This window comes from Tursiops truncatus, chromosome 4, assembly GCF_011762595.2.
Source record: "Tursiops truncatus isolate mTurTru1 chromosome 4, mTurTru1.mat.Y, whole genome shotgun sequence".
Taxonomy (NCBI): Eukaryota; Metazoa; Chordata; class Mammalia; order Artiodactyla; family Delphinidae; genus Tursiops; species Tursiops truncatus.
This window is the reverse complement of record NC_047037.1, coordinates 72610929-72636932: the sequence shown is the minus strand read 5'-3', so window position 1 is coordinate 72636932 and position 26004 is coordinate 72610929. Positions and strand designations below refer to the sequence as shown.

Here is a 26004-nt window from a genome sequence, read left to right as displayed (position 1 = left end):
GGTAGGTGTTATTATTATTGCTCATGTTATAGATGGGCAATGCATACGAATAAGCAATGAAGCCATTCTCCCAAGAGCTTATGCTTTTGACTTAGCTGCTTCTAAGTAATTTTTTGCTTACCTTGAACGATTTAGCCCTTTCTGACGTGACACCATGTGTCCTGGGCACCCAGTAACAACAGGGAGTTTGTTCCTTAGTTGTGGAGAAGCCCTTCACAGGTACCAAAGGCTTCCACCTCACCTTTCCTTTCCCTTTCTTTTTATATCCTAGAAAGAAGATCTACTTCCTTTTCACTCTGTGGCCCATGCCAGAAACCTCAAGAAAGCAGAGGACATGTCTCGCCAGCAGAGGATCAAACCGTCCAAGCCCCTCTGCTTCCAATCTCTGCATTAGCCGGGGACTCCCCCTCGACCCCAAATGAGATGAGCTCCAGCACTCTGACCAGCCCCTTAGAAGCACCCTGGGTCAGCAGCCAGAATGATTCCCCAAGTGATGCCAGTGAGGGGCCTGAGTACTTGGCCATTGGCAACCAGGACCCCCGAGGCCGGACCGCCAGCTGTCAGAGTCACAGCAGCAATGCTGAGAGCAACAGCTCCAATTTGTTCTCCTCCAGCAGCTCCCAGAAGCGAGATTCTGCTGCTTCCTCTCTAGGGGACCAAGAGGGAGGTGGGAAGAGCCAGTTGTCCAATGTCCTTCGCAGGTCTAGCTTCTCAGAGGGGCAAACACTCACTGTCACCGGTGGAACAAGGAGGAGCCATACTCGCTCCCATTCGGATACCAACATTGCCTCCAGAGGAGCCCCAGGTAATGATAACCACCAGCCCGTAGTCAGTAAGGTGGCCTCCTGAAGTTCAGGTGGAAGGGCGAGTTTGTTCTTAAGGGTCTTCAGATGGCAGAAAGAGAAGTTATGTTTCTGATGATATGAAGAGTATATTGCTTATAATGAAAAAGAGAAGTTTGTAATATAATGTGGATACCTAAGAAATCTCTCTGAGAATATTTATGTTTGTTCCTTTCTACATTGCTAAATAGTAAATGCTTTCCTGGATTCTTTCACTGGTTCTTTAGCACCAGAGGAGAGTGTGACTAATCACAGTCCAAGTTTTAAATGCATCTCTCAGACAGAGGGAAAGTACTAATGAGCTTTAAAAATAATCCCGTTAAATTCCGTCCCTTCCTGTGATTCCTGAGAAGTTTGGTCAGGATATAATAACAATAAGAGAGAGGCAAACTGATGTTAGGGTTTCCTTATTAACACTAGAGATGTAGTGAGTATGGGGTGATGGGACCTAGTAAACAAGTAAGTGGGGTTGACTGCTCCATCACTAGTTCAGGTTGAAAGGCAGTTGGGTAAGGAGGCCTTGGCTACTAGGACCTCCTTCACACAGACGCCAGCTGCTAGCAGAGAGCACCTTAGGCATGGCCAAGGTGGTGTCATTGCTTTTGCCATTTCCCTACTATCATCTTTCCTAGGTTGTTGGTGTCTGGCAGGCTTTGGTTGGGTTTCATTCGTAAGAGCATCTCCATAAAAGCAAGTAGAAGGCCGATTTGTGCTCAAGGCCAGTTCTGGGTGGAAAAGCCTCAGAAATAAAATATAAAAGTAAAGTATAAAAAATTAAGAGCAAAAAAGGAAGATTTCCTTTTACAACTAGAGCTGCCAATCAAAGCCTGTCTTCCCATGAGCCTTCGTAGATGTGAAGAGTACTTGGGTTAGACCCTTACTTCACATCTCCTGGAGCAGACCTGGAGATGTGAAGACCTTACTTCACATCTCCTGGAGCAGTCTACTGTACTCCAGGCTACTAGTGTTTGAGCATGTAAAACTCCCCTGCCCCCATTCTTGCATCCATGCGGATTCCAGAAACTGCGGGAACCTGCATTGGAAAAGGGAGCCAGAGAAAACCTAAGCAGAAGGATCTGAGGGAGTGTGGGTCATGTGCAGCTTCTCGTACGAGTCATCTTTCCCTCTGCACTAGGGTTCCCTCTCAGGAGTTAAGCCCCAACCTTTGCTAGATAAGAAGACGCTCTTTTTCTCACTCTCTATTCTCGTGTTCTGGACTTTCCTCTGCACCTGTCTGTCTACATACAGGAGGCCCCAGGAGTATCACCATTATAGTTGAAGATCCCATTGCAGGTTTGGGAGCCAGTCCTGTCTGTCCAGCCCCCACCCCCACCTCCTCGTGTTCCTCTGTGACCATCTTGCTTAGTTTCGAACTTCCTTTTCCATTCTGGTGTCAAATCAAGTCTGGCTGGCCTGGTCCTGTAGTTATGGTTAGACCTGTTGGTAAAATAATACCGTTGTTTTGCATGATACGTTTTTTGCCCACGACTTCCAAATGCCTCATTCAGTCTCTCAGCAGCATCCAGGAGATAGAATCAAGACTTGTCAAGCCTGTATTGCCCAAAGGTGAATCTGAGGTCTGCTGTTTGTCTAAGACATCATGATGAATCAGTGGCAGAATTTTTCTTATAACTGAATACTTAACTACAAATTACTTTATTTTCCATGATTTAACACCAGAATGTGTTTTCTCCTCTTTCTGTGGTCTTGGATGTGAGTGCATGTTTTTGCCTCTCCTGGAGTCCCCTGTTTCCTTTTTCTTTCACCTGTCTTCCTTCCCCTGTAAATTTCTCCCCCACCCCCTCATTCCAGCCATTGCACAAGGTTTTTCTATTGACTTAAGTCTGTTTCTTTGGTTTTCACAGTGTTGTTCAAACTGCATATTGTATTACATTCTGGGTACATCATGCATGGAGATATTGATGCTAGAATGTGTCTGCAAGACTGAGCGGTAAGGGAGAACTGAAAATTATGGCCTCCTGGTAATGGGTGAAGCCACTGGCTGTGTTAGCTTGGCAAAGAGGTTAAAGAGGAACAAGTCTGCGAGACCTTTGTTTAGAAGAGTCTTGTTGTTCTTGAGGAGATAAGAAATTGTAAGACGACAGATTTCAAGTCAGTATGAGGAAATTCTAAGAATTAGAGCTGATCAGTTGAATGGGTAGCATCAGGAGGTAGTGAGCTCAGTGAGCAAAGGCTGGATGGCCTTTACATGCTGTAAAGGAATAAGGTTCTGGTGTTGGAGTTTGTGTTGTGCACTGAGTTTGACTGGGGACCTCAAAGTTTGCCTCCAAATCATGGTTTCTTACCAAGGCATCATGGTGACTGCTGGTTTGTTGTGAGGAGCAGAGCCCACTGCCAGGACCACCAAGGGAACACAGAGTTATCACTTACCACGTAGTAGCATTTTTTGTGAGAGGAGCAGCTGACAAATTGGCACCATCTGTCAAGGAAATGGGTTGGATGCTGCTCAATCATTAGTCCTCCCAGCGCATCCTGTTCACTTCTCAGGCACCCACCTGCTTTGCTGCCTGCTCTTCTTTCTGTGGCACTGGGGATTTTGTGTTTCCCTTTGGAGAATATCAGTTTCCATTTCCTGTGAACCATGCCTGCTGCTATTCCTCCACTCTCAACTCTCAATGTTCCTTGAAAACTGCTACCCAGACACTTCCTACTTTGCCAGGCTTCTCATGAAACCTCTCCCTTCCTTCTCCAGGAACGCTGGGTCTACAGCCCTGTGGCTGAGCCCTTTGGTTACAAGGCCATCATCCTTGGCTTCTCTAACATTGTCTTGATGCTGCTTTTAAGGACATTGCTGGGTGTTATTTTGTTCTGCCAGTTCAGAAGTGGGTTAAATTTGTAGGCATGACAAATTTACATTTCAGGTGCAAGAGAGGCCATATCCTAGTGTTTGTTTAGTGAGTTTAACCCTTCTGATATTGTTTTAAAGTCTAGTGTCAAGTTATCAGAAAAGTTTCAGTGTGCTTGTCTCCATGTGAGGACTGTTTTCTAAATTGGTTTGTCAAGAGGGTAGAAATTGGCTGATATTCCTGGAACATTTGGTAAGAAGATGGAAGAAGAGAGAACTAAATTCATGAATCCACTTTGATTTGATTCTTTTTCACCTCTGTGTTGCCACATTCCAGGTCATGTTTTCTCTTTTCCCCTTAGAATATACCGACTTCCCACCTCCCTTCCTCCATATGTTCCTGCATTCTTGGACTGTTCCCTGTTGGTGTGCCACCTCTCTCCTGTTCGGGAGGGCATTGGGAATGGGAGCAGTTAAATATTGAAACTCCAAAGTTGGGAATGTATGTGTCGCTCACCTCGCATGTGTGTTTTTACTCCCTGGTGGCCACTGACACTAGAATCCTGCAGTGATAAGTCGAAGTTGAGAGGCCCCTTGTCCTACTCTGGTCAAAGCAGTGAAGTCAGCACACCCAGCTCTCTGTACATGGAGTATGGTAAGTGAGTACTAGGAAGGCCAGTGCTGCAATCATGTCTTTGCTCTGGTCCCCCCATGCCTGCCACACTCTGAGCTGTGTAGCTCATCTTAGCTCTGTGGAGGGTACACACCATACAGTCTCACCCTCCCTTTCATTATTTTCAACCCCTGTGCCAGAAATCACACTACCCTGCCATTTCTCTTGCTCCTCTCTGCCTTAGGGGTCCCACTGTCTCGTGCTATGGGTGTTATCACCGTGAATGTCTGGTGAACCAGCTGGAATGGCTCTCTGAGTGGGTGAGAGGGACCTTGAAAAGAGGCCTTTGAGTGTCTAGGCTTAATTACCGAAGATAGGCTCCACATGGAAATCATCCACAGGGAGAGCCATTTCTTTCCTTGTCTGACTCACAGCACAGGTTTTTTGGTTTCTTTGTTTGTGGGTAGGAGGACGAGTATGTCATCTTTAACTTTAGGTGGTCAAAGGGTTGTCTCCAGGCTCTCTCCATTTATTCCACCATTCTCTAACCCAGGGGCTTAGTGCTCTGGGATTCCGAGATTCAGAGAAATTCCTGTAGAAGGTAGACATCTTTCCAACCTGTTATCCGGGAAGACTTGGGAGCATCTTCAGTGTTAAAATCATCAGACTTCTTAAAGAAGCTTGTCTGTAAAGAAGATTTGCTTTTCAAAGCAGGGCTTTTCACATCCACATTCCATTTTCCCACAGAGGGCAGTCAGTACCTGTGCTCAGGAGAAGGCATGTTCCGAAGACCATCAGAGGGACAGTCCCTCATCAGCTACCTGTCTGAGCAAGACTTTGGCAGCTGTGCAGACCTGGAAAAGGTGAGGACTCTAAGGAGCCACTGAAAAGCCCATGAGTTGGGAGATCTGGTCTGAGGGCTCCAGTGCCATTTGTCCTAAAGAGGTTTGGGGTACACAGCAATAACATGGGTGTAGACTACAATACAGGTAAGTCACAGTAAAGATAAGCTCAACAAGTTCTGTCTCTGGAAAGCTCTTCTGGGAGCCTATGCGCCTCACTGAGTCCAGAGATATTACTGATTTTGTCTTAGAAGCTACCCTGGACAGAGAAACATTGAATTTTAGTCACATGATTACTGTTTCCTTGACCCTGGAACCTTAGGTAAAGACTGTCTCCAGAATCAACTTTTGTATTTTGTTCTAAGGCTCAGATATGTGATAAATGATGTCCCTGTAGCATTTTATAGCTTACAAAGCACTTTATCTTGAGACATCACATTTGCCTTAATACTTTGTATATAAGTGTATGGTTTTAGGAAAGACCTGACCTCTTCTCTGTCATATTTTTATGTGGAAAGTGGGACAGGAAGGCCAGGCATGGCCAGATACGAGAGCAAAGAGAATATGCAACAGGTTTTCTGGCCATCAGCTTTCATTATAGGAGCGTTTCCCCTGGGTGTTTTGAGTGAAAGCAATGCGCGTTCTGGAAGCTACTTTCCAAGAGTATAATCAGTGAGATGTCCCCTTTTTGGCGCTCTTCTTCCCCAGGAAAATGCCCACTTCAGCATCTCAGAATCCTTGATTGCTGCCATTGAGCTGATGAAGTGCAACATGATGAGCCAGTGCCTAGAAGAGGAGGAAGGGGAGGAGGACAGTGACAGGGAGATCCAGGAACTGAAGCAGAAGATCCGCCTTCGTCGCCAGCAGATCCGCACCAAGAATCTGCTCCCTGTGTACCAGGAGACTGAGTATGGAAGTGAGTGAGGCTGTGAACGCCTGTTCCTGCCTCTTCAGGCTTCGGGATAAGACTTAGTACCTCGTGGGCTTTCTTTTTTGTCTTCGTATGTTCATGTGAGATGTTATACACAAGCCAAGGGTTCCTCTGCTGTCAGAAAGATTTTCTGTGTTGTTCTAATTTTTCTTTTTTTCTACCAGACCAGAGTCCTAGAGCTCATCCATTTCCTACCTCTACATGTATATTATAAATTATCTTATTTGTGTTATACTCTTACATGTTATTATCTTTTCTAAGAAAACAAAGTCCCTATTATTCCTATTGCAAAGCACAGGAATTAAGAAAGTACAGTAATTTTTAAAAAGAAAAATCTAGTAAATGTAGTATTCTTAACTTGTTCTATATTATACCTATTGTCTATATAGCTTTAATTTATAGCTGTCAGTTTAACATCGGCATGTCTGGCAAAGAAAATTAAACTTTAAGAGTTTTATAAACTTTCTAGGTTGCTAAAGAATTTATTTTTCTACTATATATGGTATAGACAAAGCTCAAAACTATGCACAGGAAAAAAGCCTGGCTATTTCTTTTGGAAGTAGGCCGAAAAGAGAATTTTGAGAACTGTTCATGTCTTCAGTTCATTTGGTCATAACTTTGTTATTGTAATACGTGAATCCCAGCTTATTTAAGCTATTCTCTTCTATACTGTGTTAATTTAACTTTCATGTACATTTAGTACAACTTTTGTTATTAAAATTAGCATTTACCATTTTCAAATATATATATATATATATATATATATATATATATATATATATATCAGAAATATCTTCCAAAAAATAGGTTTCTGATATGAGGAGAACTAAGGCCACTGTTTCCAGATTCACTTTCCAGAGAGTGGTACTTTCTGCTCACATGAAACTTTTTAGGGGATCAATCAAGAAGGGGAAACTAGCAAGAAGAGCTAGTTTCCATTTCCCCAGCATAACTCCCAGCCAAGGTTCTATTTACTTCTATGTTCAAGTCATACCAGGTCCCTTTTGTTGTGACCCTAGAAAGAGTAGGAGACCTCTTCTGTCCTATTTATTACTTTTTTTTTTTTTTTTTAATGTAACAGGCTTTCGGGTCACTTCCAGCAGCTCCCAGTTCAGTTCACGTGATTCAGCACAGTTCTCTGACTCTGGCTCTGCTGATGAGGTTGATGAATTTGAAATCCAAGGTATGAATTAACACTTTGCAAGGGAACTTTCATTAATTGTTTCTTTTAATTTGGAATCATAGGCTGAGAAGCTTTCCCTAAGCAGGGGGTCTTCATTATGCTTCATTATGGTATGTTGTCAGCTGTTGTAAGAGATAACTTCTCTTGTTAAAAACAAAGCCTATTTAAAATTTAAGCAGAAAAGAACACTAAAAGGAAGTATTCCATTGGAGTGGGATGGCTATTGATGTCACCATGATGCTTCTTCCTCAGTTGCACCTTTCTCTCAGATTCTCACTCTAATTCCTCCTACTAGCAGTCCAGAGCTAGCCCACATCTACATGAAATTAGAATTCTATTCTCTTGTGTCCTATAACACAACTGAAATTGTTTCAAAGTGTTTAAAAGGAGCTTTATTATAATCCAAAGAGAAAATGACAGAAAGAGTCACTGGGAGGGAAAAAGCAAAAAGGAAAAAAAAAATCAAGTTTACAAAGTGGAGCTTTATTTTCTGTCCTACCAGCGCTAATTTGCATAGCAGAATCACACTCTTGTTGTGAGCTTCTTCTTAGAGAAGGGGAGGGGCTCTTATCTGGAAAGGCAGTTGTGTTAAATCAGGTTAACCCATGATTAATGGGTTAATCCATTCCTGAAAATCATAAATTTCTTCAACTTCCTGTCAGTGCAATCAACAAATGAACAGATGGAAAACCAAACAGGCAGTTCAGGGATGTAAGTTCTTCCCCCATGGCTGGAACCAAGACTAATTTTCTTATAGAGATGACTTGTGTCTAGTTTTCCATTGTAACATGGTGGTAAATAGATCTTTTACTGCATGAGGCTCTGATTTCCTGTTTACGCCAATCTCGAGAACCCATTCAGCTCCAGGTATGGTAGCTGAGTTTCTTCCCCATTCAGAAATACAATTTTTACACATATTTTTCCAGGTCTCCAGGAAGTCTTCCTTCTGTGTTCTCCTCAATGCATCTGATTTCTATTTATAACAATGATAGTCACTTAAAACTCCATTTTTTCCTTTGTATGTGGTTTTCCAACAGTTCTCCAGTTCTCTGACACCAAATGAGTGTCCTACATTCCAATTCTGACACTAATTCCTGGAGTCAGCACAGACCCTACAGCTTTAGGATTCAGTCCCACGAGATGGCTCCCTCTTCAGATGCCAGCTGCCAATGGGGTTCCCAGGATGCCTGTACTTCTCCCTGGCCAACTACCAACCCAGGGGTTCCCACAACTCCCTGCTCACGTTTCATAATTCACTAGAATGACTCACAGAACTCAGGGAAGCGCTATACTTATGATTACAGTTTATTATAAAGGATACAAATGAGTAGTCACATGAAGAGGAGGTACATAGGGCAAGGTCCCAAAGTATCCTGAGCACAGGAACCTCCGTCTCCATGGAGTCAGGGTGTGCCACTCTCCCAGTACATCGATATGTTCACCAACCAGGAAGCCCTTCCAAACCTCATCTTTATCAAGGTTCATTCAGTAAGCATGAGTGATTAAATCATTGGCCAGTGGCAACTGAGTTCCTGAGGTGGGGCTAAAAGGTCTGATCTTCTAAATAGCTTTTTCTTCTGGCAGCCAACGCCATCCTGAAGCTATCTGCATGTCCCCATGAGTCATTTCATTAACTTAAGCTCGGATATAATGGAAAGGGGCTCATTATGAATAACAGACATTCTTATCACTCAGGAAATTCCAAAGGTTATAGGAGCTCTGTGCCAGAAACTGGACAGAGACCAAATATATATATATTTTTTTATTATACCACAGTCTGTGATTGACTTGATCTCCAAATTAGAAGAAAATAGGAGGGCTCTGCCCTTTCTCTCAGGATCAGCAGTTGGAATTTCATGTGGGTAATAATAAGGTAAATCTAAAACATGCTACTTCACTGAGTGTGGAACAGTCCACTTGACTATAAAGTCTGTTCCTTGCAGCAAAGCAAGGAGCCAGGGGGAGTTGTTCAGACTGAAAGGAGCCAAATTTGAAATAGCCTGCCTGGGGGTGGCATGAGGTGTACTCCCATTGGAAACTGTTGCTGCATTGGTGGCCCCAGAGGAGGTGTTTAATCAACTAACTCTCTAGTCAGTTCAGACGGAAATCCTTAAAGGAAAAGACCTTAGGCATGGCTTGTCAACCTCTAGGCCAGGTATTTCTCTGCTGTGATAGACTGTCTTGTGTATTGTACAGTGTTAAGCATCATTCCTGGCTTCTCTACCCACTAGATGCCAGTAGCATACCGCCCTTCTCCCCAGTTGTGACAACCAGAAATGTCTTCAGACATTGCCAAATATCTGCAGTGGGTACAATATCCTCCCTGGTTGATAACCACTGCCTTATGAGGTCTTTAAGGCTAGGCTGGTTTGGGGAGGCAGCAGTAACTGTCTCCCAAGCCAACGTGAGAACCTAACTATGGATGTAGGTTTCTAAAAGCAGTGCCATCTTTTGGAGCAAAAGTCAAGTCCTGATTCCAGGAACATGTGGTATAGAACTGTCATTCTCATCAGTTTACTTCCTGTCTGAATACTAAAGGGCACCCTTTTATAATCATTATTATACAGATGGTAGTGAAGGATCTAACCTGACTCACATGTCAAAGAATGGACTCTCAGTATCAGTGGCCTCGCTGTTTTCAGGTAGCCTGTGTTGGAAGCGTGGGTGTGCTCATACATGCATGTGTGTGAATGTTTGCACCAGCTTTTGTACATACCTGTGATACCTGTCAGGGTTATGAGGACTGTAACGTCTGGAGAACTATCTGGGGAAAACTGGACTTAAGCTAACTGGGAACAAATTAGATACTAATTTTCTTTCTTTCTTTCTTTTATTCTTTTTTATTTTTTAATTAAAAAATTTTTATTGGAGTATAGTTGATTTAAAGTGTTAGTTTCTGCTGTACAGCAAAGTGAATCAGCTGTACATATACATATATCCACTCTCTTTTAGATTCTTTTCCCATACAGGTCATTACAGAGTACTGAGTAGAGTTCCCTATGCTATACAGTAGGTCCTTTAAGTTATCTATTTTACATATAGTACTGTGTATATGTCAATCCCAATCTCCCAATTTATCCCTCCCCGCCTTTCCCCCCTGGTAACTGTAAGTTTGTTTTCTAGATCTGTGGCTCTGTTTTTTTTTTTTTTTAAGTAAGTTCATTTGTACCATTTTTTCAGATACTCATTTTCTTCTTCCTCATATGACCCCAGTAATCCTCACTGAGATTATCCTTGTTAATCCTTCTCTACAGTGATACTTTTAGATTAAGTGGTCATTGTGGCTGATGGAGATAGTGGACAGTTTAGAAAGGAGTGGTCAGGTGAAGAAATTACAGTTCAAACCTATAGCTAAATACTGCCACACATTCAGACAGCAAAAGTCCTATAGAATGGTATGAAGCTTAGAGTCTCTTTAGAGTTTTGAATTTGCAGAGCCAACTTTCAGAAAGCTATCTCTTCTAGGTACTTTGTGTACAATTAGGATTTATTGCTGCAAATGTTTGGCCTTAGTAACTGCTTTGTGATCCAAACAAGTAGACTTTCTGTAGGTGGAGTTGACTAAAAGTAGTAGTTTTCTGTTCACAGTGGCTTTAAAACACACAAACAACAAAATTCAGGGCATTTATTAATTTGATTAATAGTTAATTATTTTACTAATTTAAAATTTTAATTAACAGTTAATTTTAACGGTTAATATTTTCAGCCACTAGAGTTTGAAATAATTACATGTGTGAGATTAAATTAAGATTTAGAGAAATAAAAGTAATTAGGTACCTTTTACTCCTGAACTGTTGTAATTTATTCTAACAGTCTTCTCTTGCTTGAGAAGTAACAATCATAAGTCATTTTTTTTTAGTTTGGTTTTTTTTTGGCCATGCCACATGGCTTGAGGGATCTTAGTTCCCTGACCGGGGATCGAACCCAGGCAGTGAAAGCGCTGAGTCCTAACCACTGGACTGCTAGGGAATTCCCCTAAGTCACTTTTAAACTGGTTTCTGATGTGTTTACAACCAGAACCGTTTGCATGTGCATTTACTGACTGTCAGGTACTTCTTGGTTAGAGCAAAGTCGTCAGTCTGCTTTAACCATAAGGCATACTTTTATTTGGTCTTCCTAGCATCCTTTCTTCACCCATTTTGGGAGCTTTAAAGCATTTTTTATACACCAAGAATTTGAAATATTTTTCAACTAAAGTACTGCTTTTTCTCATGATCCACAATCCCAACGCATTTTGAGGGCTTGGAGGGAAAGCAATCAGAACAACCCTCTCTCCAAAGTAGTGACTTGTTTGACTTCCTACACACAGATTCCCGATTATGAAAGCATAATTTTTTTAACATCTTTATTTGAGTATAATTGCTTTACAATGGTGTGTTAATTTCAGCTTTATAACAAAGTGAATCAGTTATACATATACATATATCCCCATATCTCTTCCTTCTTGCGTCTCCCTCCCTCCCACCCTCCCTGTCCCACCCCTCTAGGTGGTCACAAAGCGCCGGCTGCTTCCCACTAGCTATCTGTTTTACATTTGGTAGTGTATATATGTCCATGCCACTCTCTCACTTTGTCCCAGCTTACCCTTCCACCTCCCCGTGTCCTCAAGTCCATTGTCTAGTAGGTCTGTGTCTTTTTTTTTTTTTTTTTAGATTCCATGTATATGTGTTAGCATACGGTATTTGTTTTTCTCTGAAAGCATAATTTACAATTCATCTTTCTCTACTGTAGGTTTCTTTATTGCTTTCTGTTCTTTTTCATTTGTTTCTGGTCTTTAATCAAGTTTATTACTGGGGACCAAATTCCTTCTAACAAGTGTCGGTATACTTCTCATTAGCAGTCTTCTTGATCATGTCCAGAGGCTTACAGATGCTTTTCTTTTTGATCACCTTAAGTAATATATGCTATTGAAGAATCTCTTGGGATTCTATCAGAGGAAGGTTATCAGAATCCATAACACCCGTGGAAAAATTACTTAAGCATCGTAGTATAGACATCATCTGTGATAAATACTCTGCATAATTGTAATACTTTGCTTAATGTAATCATTTTTCTTAGATCCTAATTCAGCAAGTAGACCTTATGGAGCAGAAGTGTTTATGAAGGAAATAGTTTTGAAAGTTACTTCCTCCTCACAGTAAAGTGGATGTAAACTTGTGATCATAGCTTATTCATAGAAAGCTTTGTATTCGTTAACATCTATTCCCTTTTTAAAAAAACATTTTACTGAGGAATAATTACACTTCAAAATCTACCCACTTTAAGTGTACAACTCACTAAATTTGAGTAAATTTACCAAGTTGTCAACCATCACCGTAATCTAGTTTCAGAACATCTTTATCACCCCAGTAAGATCCCTCACACCCATTTATAGTTAATTTACATTCCCACTCCAAGTCCCAGTCCACCACTAATCTTTATATCTCTATAGATTTGTCTTTTCTGGACATTTCATGTAAATGCAGTCACACAGTATGTGATCTTTTGTGTCTGGCTTCTTTCACTTCATCTGTATCTTCTGATGGTGTCTGCCAAATTGATATGATATCATTCATGGGCTCCCAATTCCAGACAGTCTTTTCAGCGTCTTTGGTTTTAGGATTTTGTTGTTGTTTTTTTCCTCCCTTCATCCTTTTCCACTACAACTTCATCAATTCTTCTTCATCCTCCTTCTTTTAGAATTTCAATCTCTGCATATATGTACCTAGTCAGGGTCCAGTCAGGAGACAGAAACCACATGATAACTTGAATAGGGAAAATTTAATATAAAGAATTATTAACTCTGATGGGGGATTGAAGTAATGGGAGACTGGCTCATAGGAGTAAAGAGAACTCTCAGGAATACAGGAATAGCAGATACAGGCAGCAGTCACCATCCCTAGGGCTGAGATAGAGCCCCCAGGGGAGGAACAAAGGTAGAAGAGGGCCATACCCCGAGGCTGCGATCCAGACCTCCTTGCTCACCAGATGGTGGAGTTTTCTGAAGGTGCAGAACTGCCCTGAGAGAATGTCCGGGCATGTTGTCCATGAGGGGTGCCATGGCAACAGCCCTTTTCAGGAAACCATTCTCTGGGGTGCAGGAGGAGGCTGCCCCCAGGGGGTGCTGTGCCTCAGAACTCAAGGGGTGCTGGGGGAAGTGGTTCATGGGAGGGGCCAGGCCTGCAGCACCGGCTCGGAAGCTTTCCCAGGGGTCCAAGGGAACCCACTTATGAAAAGTACCATCAGTGGCGCCCTGCTGCAAAGCCTCCTGAAGCCATGCTTACCCTGGGGAAAATCACTTGCACACAGGAGTCCTCTTACGGGAGCGCACCAGCAGCCAGAGCAACCCCTTCCTCCTCCAGTGTCCCTCCAGCGCCCTCTACTGCCGAAGGTGAACATTGTGCCAGCTGGCAAAAGATCAGTGTTTTCAAGTCCAGCTCCATTATCACAGAGCAGACAAAAAGAAGGGCAGGTTGGGAGCTGCAAGGCGATAAATTGAAAGCTGGCACAATATATAAAGAGGAAAGTTCATGAACTATATTTTGGGTAATCTGTTGCTCCTCCCCACCTTCCCTCTTTTAATAAGTTGTTTTCTCCTTCTAAGGCAAGAGTAATTGTGGCTCTCCATTTTAAAGTGTTTCCTCTTGAGTCAGCAGTTATAGAACATTCATTAGAGTTGGATTTCTGGATGTGTTGGGTATCCCCTTATGTGCTAAAAGGAAAACAGGATGCAAACCAACATCAGATTGGCCAGTAAATTCTGAAGTTGACTCTATTCTTGTGCCTCACTTATTTTGTTTAAAAATGTGCAGATTTTGCTAGGGTACCAAGGTTTTAACCAGTTCTTCCTTGATCATCCCAATACCGGTATCTGGACATGCAAAAATTCTTCTTACAACCTGTCATTATTTTTGTTGTTGTTTGTCTTTATATTTTTGAACTTTTTCCAGTCAGTAGTAATAGCTTTATCCTATCTAAAGCATCAGGCGCATTTGAAATCGGTTCTTGTTAAAGAATTGATAAAAAGTTTCATAATTATGTTAACTTCTATTTGGAAGGAGTGCTTCTCAGACTTCTTTCTCAAGTGCTCTCATTTGGGGTATGTTTAATCCATTCAGTTGAGTAGCTTTCTTCTGTCTCTTTACTCCTTAATTATCCTAGACCCTGGTCTACTTTTATCCAGATCCTCAACTAGTGTTCCAACCACATTAACCTAATCATCTGCTTGTACTGACTAGAGAGTGAGCAGGATACAACAGAAAGGCCTAGTACCCACGAGGCCTTCATGGTACTGACCAGTGACAGGTGTCATGTCCCTTTTGATATCAGGCGCTGCCTCTCCCTCTCCGCTCTTGGGGTAAGATCCTCGCTTCCAAACCCGTGTAGTCTTCTGCACTCTTGGAAATATTCATGATTAGCCAGGACATCACTGCACCTCTGGTAAAAAAGAAGAAACATGATAAAGTGTGACTTGACTTTATTTTCCAAAGAGGAGAGAGTGTTATTTTTTCTCTCAAAGAAAAGAAGGCTTCCTTTCTGTGAGGCTGAAGAACTGCTGAATAGTTTTTATGAAGACAGCGGTTTTCAGCAACCATGAATTGTCAACCGCCTCTCCTCTCTGGCGTGCCATGTTTTCTTTCGTAGCCTGGCCCTCAAGTAACCATGTTGGTTAGCTCTTTATTCAAGATATCTGTCTAAGATTTTTGTCTGGTTTTTCCTTTTCTATCACTCGTAAACAGGCTGAAATTTGCCTTTTGCTTTTAGACAATTTTTTATTTAGGAAATATTTTTTGGAAACCTATTATGTACAAAGCTCTTTGAGGATTTTAAGGACAAGGCAAGACTTACATATGATCCAAGGCAGTTTAGTGTTACTCAAATCAACGTTGCAAACCCAATGGTCTATGAAGGTCTACTATTGCCTAGAGTTTTTTCTTCTCTTCTAGCACTATTTAGAATGGAATACAGAGCTAGCCAGTGTATTGGGAACTGGATTTGAGTGGCACAAATTCAGACAGAGTATATGATATACATGAACTTCTTTGTTAAATGAAGTAGGATTTGTTATTTGCTAGTCAAAGATTTTGTTGCTATCTTAAGTTTTTCTATGCTTAGAGAGCATATGAAAACTGAGAGATTTCAATTCTTTTCTCTTATTTGTGTTTATAGCTTTGAAGACATTGATTTTTCAGGAATATTATTTGAGAATATGCTGTTATACAGAGCACTGTGTTAAGTATTTCAGGGCCAAACAGAAGAATTAGACACGATCTCATTTCCTCACACCGAGATATTATAATCTAGTGGTACATACAAACGTATATGTATACAGAGGAAACATGAAGAACAATTGAGCTACTCATGGCCAACTGCAGAATGATGTCATGTAAGCTTAGCGCTCTATTGAGGGGCTTAAATGCAGTAGATTGATCATTGTGTAGGTTTAATTAGGAAAAGGTCTTTCACTAGGCATCAAAGGAAATGAGGGATGAGACTTATCAGAACAGTCTTGTTTTCATGACTTGAATAGGCAGTATCTGCTTTTCTTGAACATGACTGTTATGTTTCACATTCTCCCCATTAAAATTATTTGGGTAGATGAGGTCTCTAGAGAGGTAGGCATATCATTATTAGAAATCCTTTTCAAAATTCTTTCTTGGGAATAGACTTTGGAAAGTCTGCCGTAGGTTCCTAAAATTATGTTTGAGAGTTCTTTAGTAAAGATCATGTTGAATAGCTCCATGAAAATTTGTTGTTTACCAGGCATCTTCAGGGAGTTGTCAAACCATAGAGAAGTTCTTTTTTTCCTCTGTGCCACCGGACAGGAAGGGAGTCTTTCCGTGAAACTTTGTTAAGGACATGGAAGACTTCTCACATTCAGTGGTTAATAGCAATAGTGGTCAGATGTTAGAAGCAAAGTTTCAATTCCACATACATTTAATGAGTAACCTCTGTGACCTAAATTCTGTGTTAGGTACTGATTCTGGTATAAAACAAAGAGCTAGATAGAGTTCTTGACTCTGAGAGTTTATCATTTAAGAGCACTTGAGATTTAGAGAATGAGAGAAATTGGAGTCATTTGTTGCTGCTTGGTAGAGAGTGTGTCCCTGTTTGCCTTAGGATGCTTCATTTTCTCCTTCACTGCTTTGCACTAAATGTGAATTTGTGTTTCCACCTGGAGTTGTAGCCACTTTGACCTTCTCAATGCTATGCATAATGTCACCAATTCAGTCTGTTGTGACTTGAACAGAGCCAAACTATAAATTGGATGTAAAGCTTCACCTGGACTCTGCTCCGTATCCTGCATAGAATGTAGCACCTAGCTGCTGCCCTGAGTGCTTAGCTGCCAATAGCTTGGACTGCTTTCCATTATTATCCCTTACCTCCTCCCTTTCCATTTCCTGCTCCCCTTAACTCTTGTTTGCATTTAGATGCTGACATCAGAAGGAGCACACTCTCAAACAACAAATCATGTGTTTCCTCCCAGTCCTTGTAAGTACTTTTTTTTTTTTTAAATAAAACTTTGGGATATGTCGAGAAACAAACCCAGGTCTTGGCATATGGATGGGAAGGCCATGGGATGAAGCCATCTGAATTCACGAAGAGGCAAGTTTAATGTGACAGGCCTGCCTGATGGTGGTGAGTCCAGGGAAGAGAGCAGAAGATCATGGGATCAAACAGGCTGGGCTCCAGTGGAGGCAAAGCTCGCAGTGTGGATTATTTCTTCTCTGCTAACTCTGATTATACCAGAGGCTCCCAGAAGATCAGTTCTCAAAAGAGAGAACAGTGATTGTGATTTCTGATTATGAAATCAGATTGAACAGGTTCCACGTAGACTCAACTAGAGGAAATAGTAGTTCATGCGGGAGTGACAATAGTCTTCATAGTCCACAAAGCAGTTGGACTCACTCTATTTTGTAAACAGGTGTTGTCATCTCCATTTTGCAATTAAAGAAAGTGAAGTTTAGGGCTTCCCTGGTGGCGCAGTGGCTAAGAATCCGCCTGCCAATGCAGGGGACATGGGTTCGAGCCCTGGTCCGAGAAGATCCCACATGCCGCGGAGCAACTAAGCCCGTGCACCACAACTACTAAGCCTGTGCTCTAGAGCTCGTGAGCCATAACTACTGAAGCCCGCGCACCTAGAGCCCATGCTCCACAACAAGAGAAGCCACTGCGATGAGAAGCCCGCGCACCGCGACAAAGAGTAACCCCCACTTGCTGCAACTAGAGAAAGCCCGCATGCAGCAACGAAGACCCGACGCAGCCAACAAATAAATAAATAAATAAATGAATAAATAAATTAATTACTTAAAAAAAAAAAGAAAGTGAAGTTTAGAGAAAGGATTTGACAGAATTCTTAACCAGCAGTGCCATGAATGCTAGTAAGTGGGATTTGAGCCTAAGTCTTAAAACTATGTGTGGACCTGTGTAATTTGCTCTATACTCACATGTCTGAGGATGATGAGAAAGGAAGCTGAGTGGACTGGGGGTGCTGTGAGTGTTCTCTCAGTCCATAAATCACTGTGTATGGTATCGGGTCCTGAAGTTAGGGCTCCCATCCTCCTGTCTTCTCTCTATGCTCAGTCTTCCTTGACTCTCTGTTTCAGCTCTCACTGCTTCCTACACTCCACGTCTGCTGAGGCAGTGGCCATGGGGCTCCTGAAGCAGTTTGAGGGGATGCAGCTCCCAGCCGCCTCAGAGCTAGAGTGGCTTGTTCCAGAGCACGATGCCCCTCAGAAGGTAGATTCTTCAAGTCTTTTTCTCCACCCAGCGTCGAGCCCCAGGAGGCTGTGAGCCTTTCTGATATTGTTCTCCTTTATTACACGTCTCCAGTTTAGAATGAGCCTCCATGTTTCCCTCCTTACTTTTAGAAGCCATTCATTACAAATGTATGTCGGATAAATGAAGGAATGCGTGCACGCTTGCCTAGGTTTCCCCTAGCCATCGTCAGGATAGGAGATAACGGCTCCTCCAGTGTCCTTATTCCACATGACTGCTCACTAGATCCGGGGGCAGCACTCCTGTGTTGTGACCACCTTGAGACACTGGAAAAGTGAACTATTCAGGTTCTTCTTTGCTCTGCAGTTGAATAAGGCATGAAGCACCCTGGCACACCAAGGGTCCCGGGCTGGATTCAGGGACAGCATTATCAAGGGTGCCACCCCACTGGGAGGCCGTTTCTGTTCCTTTTGATTCTTGGAGCCCAAGACCCTCACTTCTAGTAGCCTGGTGCCTTATCATTTATTTCGAGGGCCAAGGTTCCCTGAAGCCCTTGCTTATGGTGTTCCTGAAACGGCTTTCATTAATTATGCTTCTGCCATGGCCAGAAGGGTCAGGCATATGTATTCCCCCAGATTGTCCGTGGTGGATCACCCTGTGCTTTTCTCCTGCAGCTCCTGCCCATCCCTGACTCACTGCCCATCTCACCAGATGACGGGCAGCATGCTGACATCTACAAGCTACGTATTCGTGTTCGAGGCAACCTGGAGTGGGCCCCACCCCGGCCTCAGATAATTTTTAATGTTCATCCAGCCCCAACGTGAGTAGTCAGTGGCCGTGCCCTTTGACAAACAGATACATTCTCTTTGGATTGTCAGAGGCTTCTCTTCACCCTATTGTCCCTACCTGCTGCTGTACCTCCCATACAATTCTAAAAGGCAGAGGGAGAGAGTTACCTACTTGCCTGCGAGTTTTTTTTTTTTAATATTTATTCATTTATTTATTTTGGCTGCGCCGAGTCTTAGTTACAGTATGCGGACTCTTAGTTGCGGCATGCATGTGGGATCTAGTTCCCCGACCAGGGATTGAACCTGGGCCCCCTGCATTGGGAGCACAGAGTCTTACCCACTTGACCACCAGGGAAGTCCCTTGTCTGCGAGTTTTACTCTTAGTCCTTCCATTCCTTCCCAGAGCTAACCAGAAATGAGGTCTTTTTTTTTTTGGCGGTACGTGGGCTTTTCACTGTTGTGGCCTCTCCTGTTGCGGAGCACAGGCTCCGGACGCGCAGGCTCAGCGGCCATGGCTCACGGGCCCAGCCGCTCTGCGGCATGTGGGATCTTCCCGGACCGGGGCACGAACCCATGTCCCCTGCATCAGCAGGTGGACTCTCAACCACTGCGCCACCAGGGAAGCCCCAGAAATGAGCTCTTTTATCACTGGCCTCCCAACCTATTGCTTTCCTCCCAATAGTTTTATGAGCTTTTTTTTTTTTCCTCAAGATGGATGGATGCTTTTCTTTCCTTTTGTGCTCTCCTCTTTACTATTTCTCACCTCTTACATTTGTACAGAAAGTGTGGTTCATTACTGGGGAGAGTCACTGCCTAGACCTAAATTCTAACCTTACAATCCTTGGTTTAAATTGGTTCTCCCAATAGGTTCATTTTGTCCAACTCTAAAAAAATAGGTGAATTCCCCTCTCTTCCCATCCTTATGGGAGCCCTGTATTTGTATCCCCATCCTTTACGTCTCAGAGACCTCATGCAGCTGGTATCTGCCAATCCCCTCTCCTTCCCGTTTCCTCAGGAGGAAAATCGCTGTGGCCAAGCAGAATTACCGCTGTGCAGGATGTGGCATCCGGAGTGACCCTGGTGAGCGTCTTCTCTGGCCTCCCCTGCTGCCTCCAAGGACTTTACCCTGTCACACACCTGGGTGAGGGAGCTGGTCAGAGAAGTAGTAAGAGGAGGTGACAGAGCAGAACTGGGGAAAGGGAAAGAAGAGGCCTGGAGGACGGAAAGGGGTACTACTAGGCAACAGTGCTGGTAATCAGAGGGAAATGATTTCTAGGAGCCCATTACCAGGATTGTGTACTGGAGAACCTTGTGTACCCTCAGCCAGGTCCTTGGAGGCTGGATCTTACCAACTGTGGCAGCACTTGTTTCCTCAGCGGCCTCCAGGCTGGGACACAGAAACCACAAGCCCCACTATGTCGGTTTCTGGCAGCTTTGGGAGCTCAAACAGAGGTGGCTGGAGCCCACTGGCCATCCCTTCCTCCTCTTTCAAAAGGAACAGCAGGGCTGCCTCACCAGCTTATAGATGGGAAAGCCACCTCTGACCTTCTGACTTTCCGTCTTTTTCAGATTACATCAAGCGGCTGCGGTACTGCGAGTACTTGGGCAAGTACTTCTGTCAGTGCTGCCACGAGAATGCCCAGATGGTTATCCCCAGCCGAGTTCTGCGCAAGTGGGACTTCAGCAAGTACTACGTCAGCAATTTCTCCAAGGACCTGCTCATTAAGATCTGGAACGATCCTCTCTTCAATGTGCAGGACATCAACAGTGCCCTCTATAGGAAGGTCAAGCTGCTCAATCAAGTCCGGGTAAGACCCTTGAAAAGGTCACGTCGTAGATTACCCTCTGTTCATAGAGGTTGCCCAATATCACCACACTCCTCTTTGTCGCTATGGTAGCGCTGTGACCATCTCATCATTCTCACTTTCTCTACGTACTTCTTCATGCCATTTTCGAGGTATCTGTCTAGTTAGAGTCTCGAACCTGGCAAGGTAGCTTGAAAGCTATAGATAACGATGGCAAAAGCAGGATTTCTCCCTTCCCTGAAAATGTTACTGAACGGAGAATGGGGTGTCGGGTTGGAAGTTCAGATTCTGGACTTCTCAGCAGCTCCCAGCTGTGTATGTGATCTGGGCAGACTGACCTAGCAGAGGGCCCTGCCCTGACTGGGGGTGCCTTTGAAGCGAGTTGTTGAGTTACAGGTATAGAGAACAGTCTGGCTCTGGCTGCCTCGTGCAAAGCCTCCAGACACGCAGGGTTTAAAGGTACTGGCCTTTCTAACGGTGGTTTCTCTCCTCTTTACACCCCTCTGACTCCCCACCTACCACCACAATGCCGTTCTCTTCAGCTGCTGCGGGTCCAGCTGTGTCACATGAAGAACATGTTCAAGACGTGCCGACTGGCCAAAGAGTAAGTCTTGTGTGGAGGCCAGAGGCCTCTGGCTGAGCTAATGTCTCTGAAAGAAACATGTCCCAGCATTTGGCCCTTGTTATGTGAAGCAGGAGAGTAGGGGGATCTTGCAGAAAATTCCAGAAATGGTCAATGAGAAGCCTACAGCAGTAACTGTGTCTGTGTCCCTCTCTCTGGAAGGGGAGATCTGGTTATTCTACCCAGGGCAGGCCCACCACTCTTTGCAGGCTGACATGCATCACTACAGAAGGGCCTAAAAGTCACTTCTGCCCTCCAGACACCTGGTGGTATGGAGGGTTGAGGTGGCCTGGGCTGGCTGAATGTTACCCACCCTCATTACTCTGCCTAGGACGCTTTTCTTCCCTGTCCTGCTTCTGGATAGAAATCCTTCTGCCCTGATGTGCCACACACAGTGTTCGTTCTCCGCTCCCACCCACTTCCCCTCATTTCCTGCAGGCTTCTGGACTCCTTTGACACAGTTCCAGGCCACCTGACAGAGGATCTCCACCTGTACTCGCTGAATGACCTGACTGCAGCCAGGAAGGGAGAGCTGGGGCCCCGGCTCGCTGACCTCACCAGGGCGGGGGCTGCCCACGTAGAGCGATGCATGGTAAGAAACTCTCACTTTAACATGCTGCTGGGCCCTTGCTTCGGGACACCGAGAGTAGCGTGCATCCAGGGTTCTTGGCATTTAGTTCCAGGAAGTTGAATTGGCTTGTCAACACTGTGAGAAATACTGTACAGGATTGCTCTTCCCTGGGTTGCTGAACAGCTAAATCATCCAGCTGTAAGGAACCTAGAATTAGAAGACGATCTGGTGCTGGCATTTCTCCTGGGAAACGGGCAGGACTAAGCAGGCCTTCACTAAAGAATTGTCATGATGTGAGAGGAGGACCCTGGATTAGATTCTGGAGAGGGACTGGGTCTTGGCTTTATCATTTTCAATCACTGTGATCAAAGGAAATACTTTGCCCTCTCTGAGGTAAGCCTCAATTTTCTTGTCTCTAAAATGGAGATAATGATTAATATCCACTGTCCTTTCCTCTCAGTATTTTTGAGGACTGATGAAATAATTTATGTGAAAGCATTGTGTAAACTTAAGTATTCTGTAGATGCAAGTTATCATTGTTCTTGATGTATCCAACATACCAGAAATTCATAAATTCCATATTTAGAATTTCCCATCTTAGAATATGTCCAGTTTGTGTTCCTGTAACAGTCCCAGAATTAGAGCTTAAAATGGGGCATATGTAGAAGTCCCATGTAGCAGGGGGCATTGGAAAGACTTCACCGTAACCTGACTCAAGGCTGGGTGTTATTTTGGAGAACTGTACTTGCCTTTACATTTTACCTTAATTGGTTGTGTTTCCTATTTCAAAATAAAATCATTACCCAGGCTGGAATTTTGACTTTAGGAAGCCCTTTGTGGCATCGTTCCTTCCTTCTTTTCATCTCTTCTTTGAGAACCACTCTCACGGCTGTAGTTTCTCAAACTCATGCCTCTCTTGTCTTCACCTTAAAGCTTTGTCTAACACTGCCCGGCAACACTGCCCAGCCCTGGCCCCAGTTTGGCTATCATGCTAAGTCCAGCCTGGGTCTCTTTCCTGAAGGTGGGAGAACACGTTCGAGTCCCTCAAGACTTATTTATATCTTGCTCCTCCCCTCGCTTGTGTTCACCCTCTTGGCCAGGTCCTGTGGTGTGCTTTGCCTCATTTTGCTGCCTGTGTCTTTCCTCTCCAGCTTTGCCAAGCCAAGGGCTTCATCTGTGAGTTCTGTCAGAATGCGGATGACATCATCTTTCCCTTTGAGCTCCATAAGTGCCGGACCTGTGAAGGTGAGGGCTGGTGCCCGGTGGGGTGGGCAAACAAGACAGAACACAAGGCTCATTTATTGCCCATCAGCCACCCCTATTAGTAAGAGTTTGGTTTGGTTCAGCAGCTCCCTGTGTTTCCCCACAGGTGCACCAAGCCGTGGTGTGAGAAGGGTTACGGCAGCGACTTGCTTCCAGTTCGAGATAATACAAATTGTTCTTTTCTCTCTCCCCTTCCCAACTTGAATAGAGTGTAAAGCGTGTTACCATAAAGCTTGTTTCAAGTCTGGAAGCTGTCCCCGCTGTGAGCGGCTGCAGGCCCGGCGGGAGTTGCTGGCCAAGCAGAGCCTGGAGTCCTACATGTCAGACTCTGAGGAAGAACCCACCGAGGCCTTGGCCCTGGAGGCCGCCATCCTGGAGACCACCTGAAGAAAGCACGTAAAGCGCTCTTCCTAGGGGCTAGGGTCACACATAGTGCAGAACTGAGCCACCTTTTTAAGGACTTTCCCCACTTTTTTTTTTTTTAATTATCATCATCATTATTAATTTTTACGACCTGTCTAATGTCCATGTACAGTCAACCTTATTTAGGTTGGTGGGGTCCAGTCTGTTGTGACAATTTATAGGTACCAAGTATTTCCATCAGAACTGACACATGGGTCCCTAAGTGAAGCTTCTAGTGCCTCTGTCAGGAAAATGGACAGGGAGACCCAGTTCTTCCGACATCCATGGGCTTCTCCACTTGGACCAGATCTGGTTTCAGCTGCATCTCAAGTATCATTTCCAGTTTTATTTTGTTGTAATTCTGGAGCTTCTGAGCCAGGCCTTTCTCAGCGAACTCACTTCTCCTTTGCTGCTGAAACAGGAGGTTGGCGTTTTCTCTCTCCCAGTCCTGGAATAGGGTCAGACTGCCCTGAGGAGAAGCAGCAGAGAATGGGACTACATCATGGGCATTCTTATTTAGGTGTTTTTGAGGCCATAAAAACAGCGTTATTGCTACCTTAGAATTTTCAGAGACCTCAAGGAGGCAGTGATGACTTCCTTGTTTGAAATATTCTAGGCATAGATGATGTCACAGGCTGACTTTCTTTATCTACCCTGGGGGACTTGACACGAAGAACAGAACTGATACTTAGACCAGGCCCATTTCTAGCATAAGTGACGCTACAACTCTGTTGTTTAAGGAGCATTTATTCAGTCAGAGGGGCTGTTGGCCTCCTCTTAGGTGATCAGGTCCCTTTCAGTCAACATAGCTCTGGTGCAGGTTTGATCTTTCAAGCTCAGGCAAGTTCCTGACACCATCCTAAACTGAGGACAGAAACCCCATCCACCATTTTATCAGTGGGTCTCTTGCCACTGTGTCCTCTGTTAGGTGGTCAGTGTGGTTCTGAGTAGAAGCCTGGCCCAACTCCTTGCTCTCCCTCCGCTCCTGAAGCACAGCTGGGACCCTCCCTGGTGGCTGATCTCTTGCGTTAGTTTCTTTTGTCAAAGTTGAGGAAAAAGCTTCTTGCTGTTAGTGGTGTCAGACAACTTGGCAGTTTGTGGATGTGAGCGCGAATGTTCCCGTGTTCTTGGGATAACAAGAGCCTTTATGCCAATTATGCACTTAACTCTTTAGCCTGGTGATATTCATGTGTTCACTCATCCTTTTCTTATTACTAACTTTAACACACACACACACACACACACACACACACCCTTTTTTAATGTGTGTTTTGATGGGAAAAGTTTTTGCTGGGACCGAGTATATGTTTGTCATATTCTTTAAGTTGCTGTACTTCCTGACCTGTGTGTAAAACACTGGTCAGGATCACTGCTCTGAGGGCTGGCAGCTCTGTGAACTAAAGCCCAGAGCATTTTTGTTTTGGGACTGACTTCTTCCTGGATGCCTGTCTTTCCGTAGCTGGTTGCTTGTAAGAAAAACTTGCTGTGGGTGCTACCCCAGGAAGCTGAACAGAAAGTTGCACATGGTTGGTGGAAGCTGATGAATGCCTGAGTTGGAGGCAACCAGGAGTCTCACAGGAAGTCGAAGGGGCAGTAAAGTAACAGCCAGAGCTGAGGCTCCACCAGGACAAGAGGGAGCAGGGAGGAATTGACTTCTGGTGTTGGTCCCTCTGCTTCAGACTTGCGATCTGAAGGCTACTTCAGGCTGTTCTCCCTTCAGTTCACGGGTGGGGCGGAGGGGCTGTGAAAGCCAAGGCCTCCAGCCCAGCCCAGTTTTGAAGGGCGGACTAGAAGCTCCCTTGTCCTCAAGGAGCTTTGGGAATGACCCTATGAGACTCAAGTCTCACTGAGGATTAGGCCTCGGATTCAGACTAAGGGCTTTGTGAAGATGGTGAGCTCTACTTCCACTTTCGGTTTAAATTACAAGTCTAGCTCCTTACTCCAAGTCACTACACTGGAGGAGAGATATACTCTTATTATTGTCGTGCGTGTTTCATATAGCATAGGATCAAAGGATGGAAGATGCTGACACTGTTTCTAAAGCTGAGCTCAACAATCTCACCCTCCTGGTTTTTCACTTATTTTTCTCCACCTCTCTCACCTCATCCCTTTAGGTTGCATATCTGTTTTAGTGACCCTGACACTGTGCTGTCATCACTGTCCAAATACCCATTTATTTATTTATTTGAGAGTGGGGAGGGGGGAGAGGAAAGAGGATGAGATTTTTTGAAAGCACTTTGCAACTTATCAGTATCTGAAAATCCCTGCTGTTGTGGGGAGAAGCTTTGAATGCACTGAAGAGAGTTCCTTCTGAATGAAATGGGAAGGAAGAAGTGTTTTTTTCTATAAATAAAGGGAAAAAGAAGTTTGCTTACAAGGTGGAGACAAGATTTAAGACATAGCAGAAGAGTGGAAGGCAAATACTTTCCACTTAAATGAGGCTGTTATTGACTTTCTCTACCAAAGCTTTAGAGCTTCTGTTGAATTAACATAAAAGGAGCAAGAGTCTAAATGGAGATGTTCTGGGGTGTGTACAACTCGTGTTCCGAACTAGGTTTCTACTTGTTATAATTCATACACAGCCTGACAGTTCATTGTCGTCATTAATAAACTAAGGAAATGAAATTCTGCCTCTTAT

At 44.0% G+C, this 26004-nt stretch overlaps 1 protein-coding gene and 1 pseudogene across 7 annotated transcripts in view; one reads left to right on the top strand and one right to left on the bottom strand.

The window, feature by feature from the left end:
- Positions 1–25991, top strand: part of RUBCN (rubicon autophagy regulator) — a 68117-nt gene extending 42126 nt beyond the window's left edge. For 3 of the 7 annotated variants that reach the window (XM_033855704.2, XM_033855706.2, XM_073804112.1), the window contains exons 7-21: positions 272–805; positions 4208–4303; positions 5009–5124; positions 5812–6019; positions 7116–7217; positions 9785–9859; positions 16628–16688; positions 17804–17936; positions 18590–18735; positions 19719–19783; positions 20273–20511; positions 21051–21112; positions 21569–21722; positions 22853–22946; positions 23173–25991. In XM_033855704.2, the coding sequence (XP_033711595.1) occupies positions 272–805; positions 4208–4303; positions 5009–5124; positions 5812–6019; positions 7116–7217; positions 9785–9859; positions 16628–16688; positions 17804–17936; positions 18590–18735; positions 19719–19783; positions 20273–20511; positions 21051–21112; positions 21569–21722; positions 22853–22946; positions 23173–23351 (2264 nt within the window). In that variant the 3' untranslated portion in view covers positions 23352–25991. The remainder of the gene's footprint in view (positions 1–271; positions 806–4207; positions 4304–5008; positions 5125–5811; positions 6020–7115; positions 7218–9784; positions 9860–16627; positions 16689–17803; positions 17937–18589; positions 18736–19718; positions 19784–20272; positions 20512–21050; positions 21113–21568; positions 21723–22852; positions 22947–23172) is intronic. The other 4 variants (XM_019922627.3, XM_019922628.3, XM_033855707.2 and 1 more) reach the window with 3 other exon arrangements.
- Positions 13725–14483, bottom strand: LOC141278510 (endoplasmin pseudogene; annotated as a pseudogene).
- Positions 25992–26004: the final 13 nt, after the last annotated feature.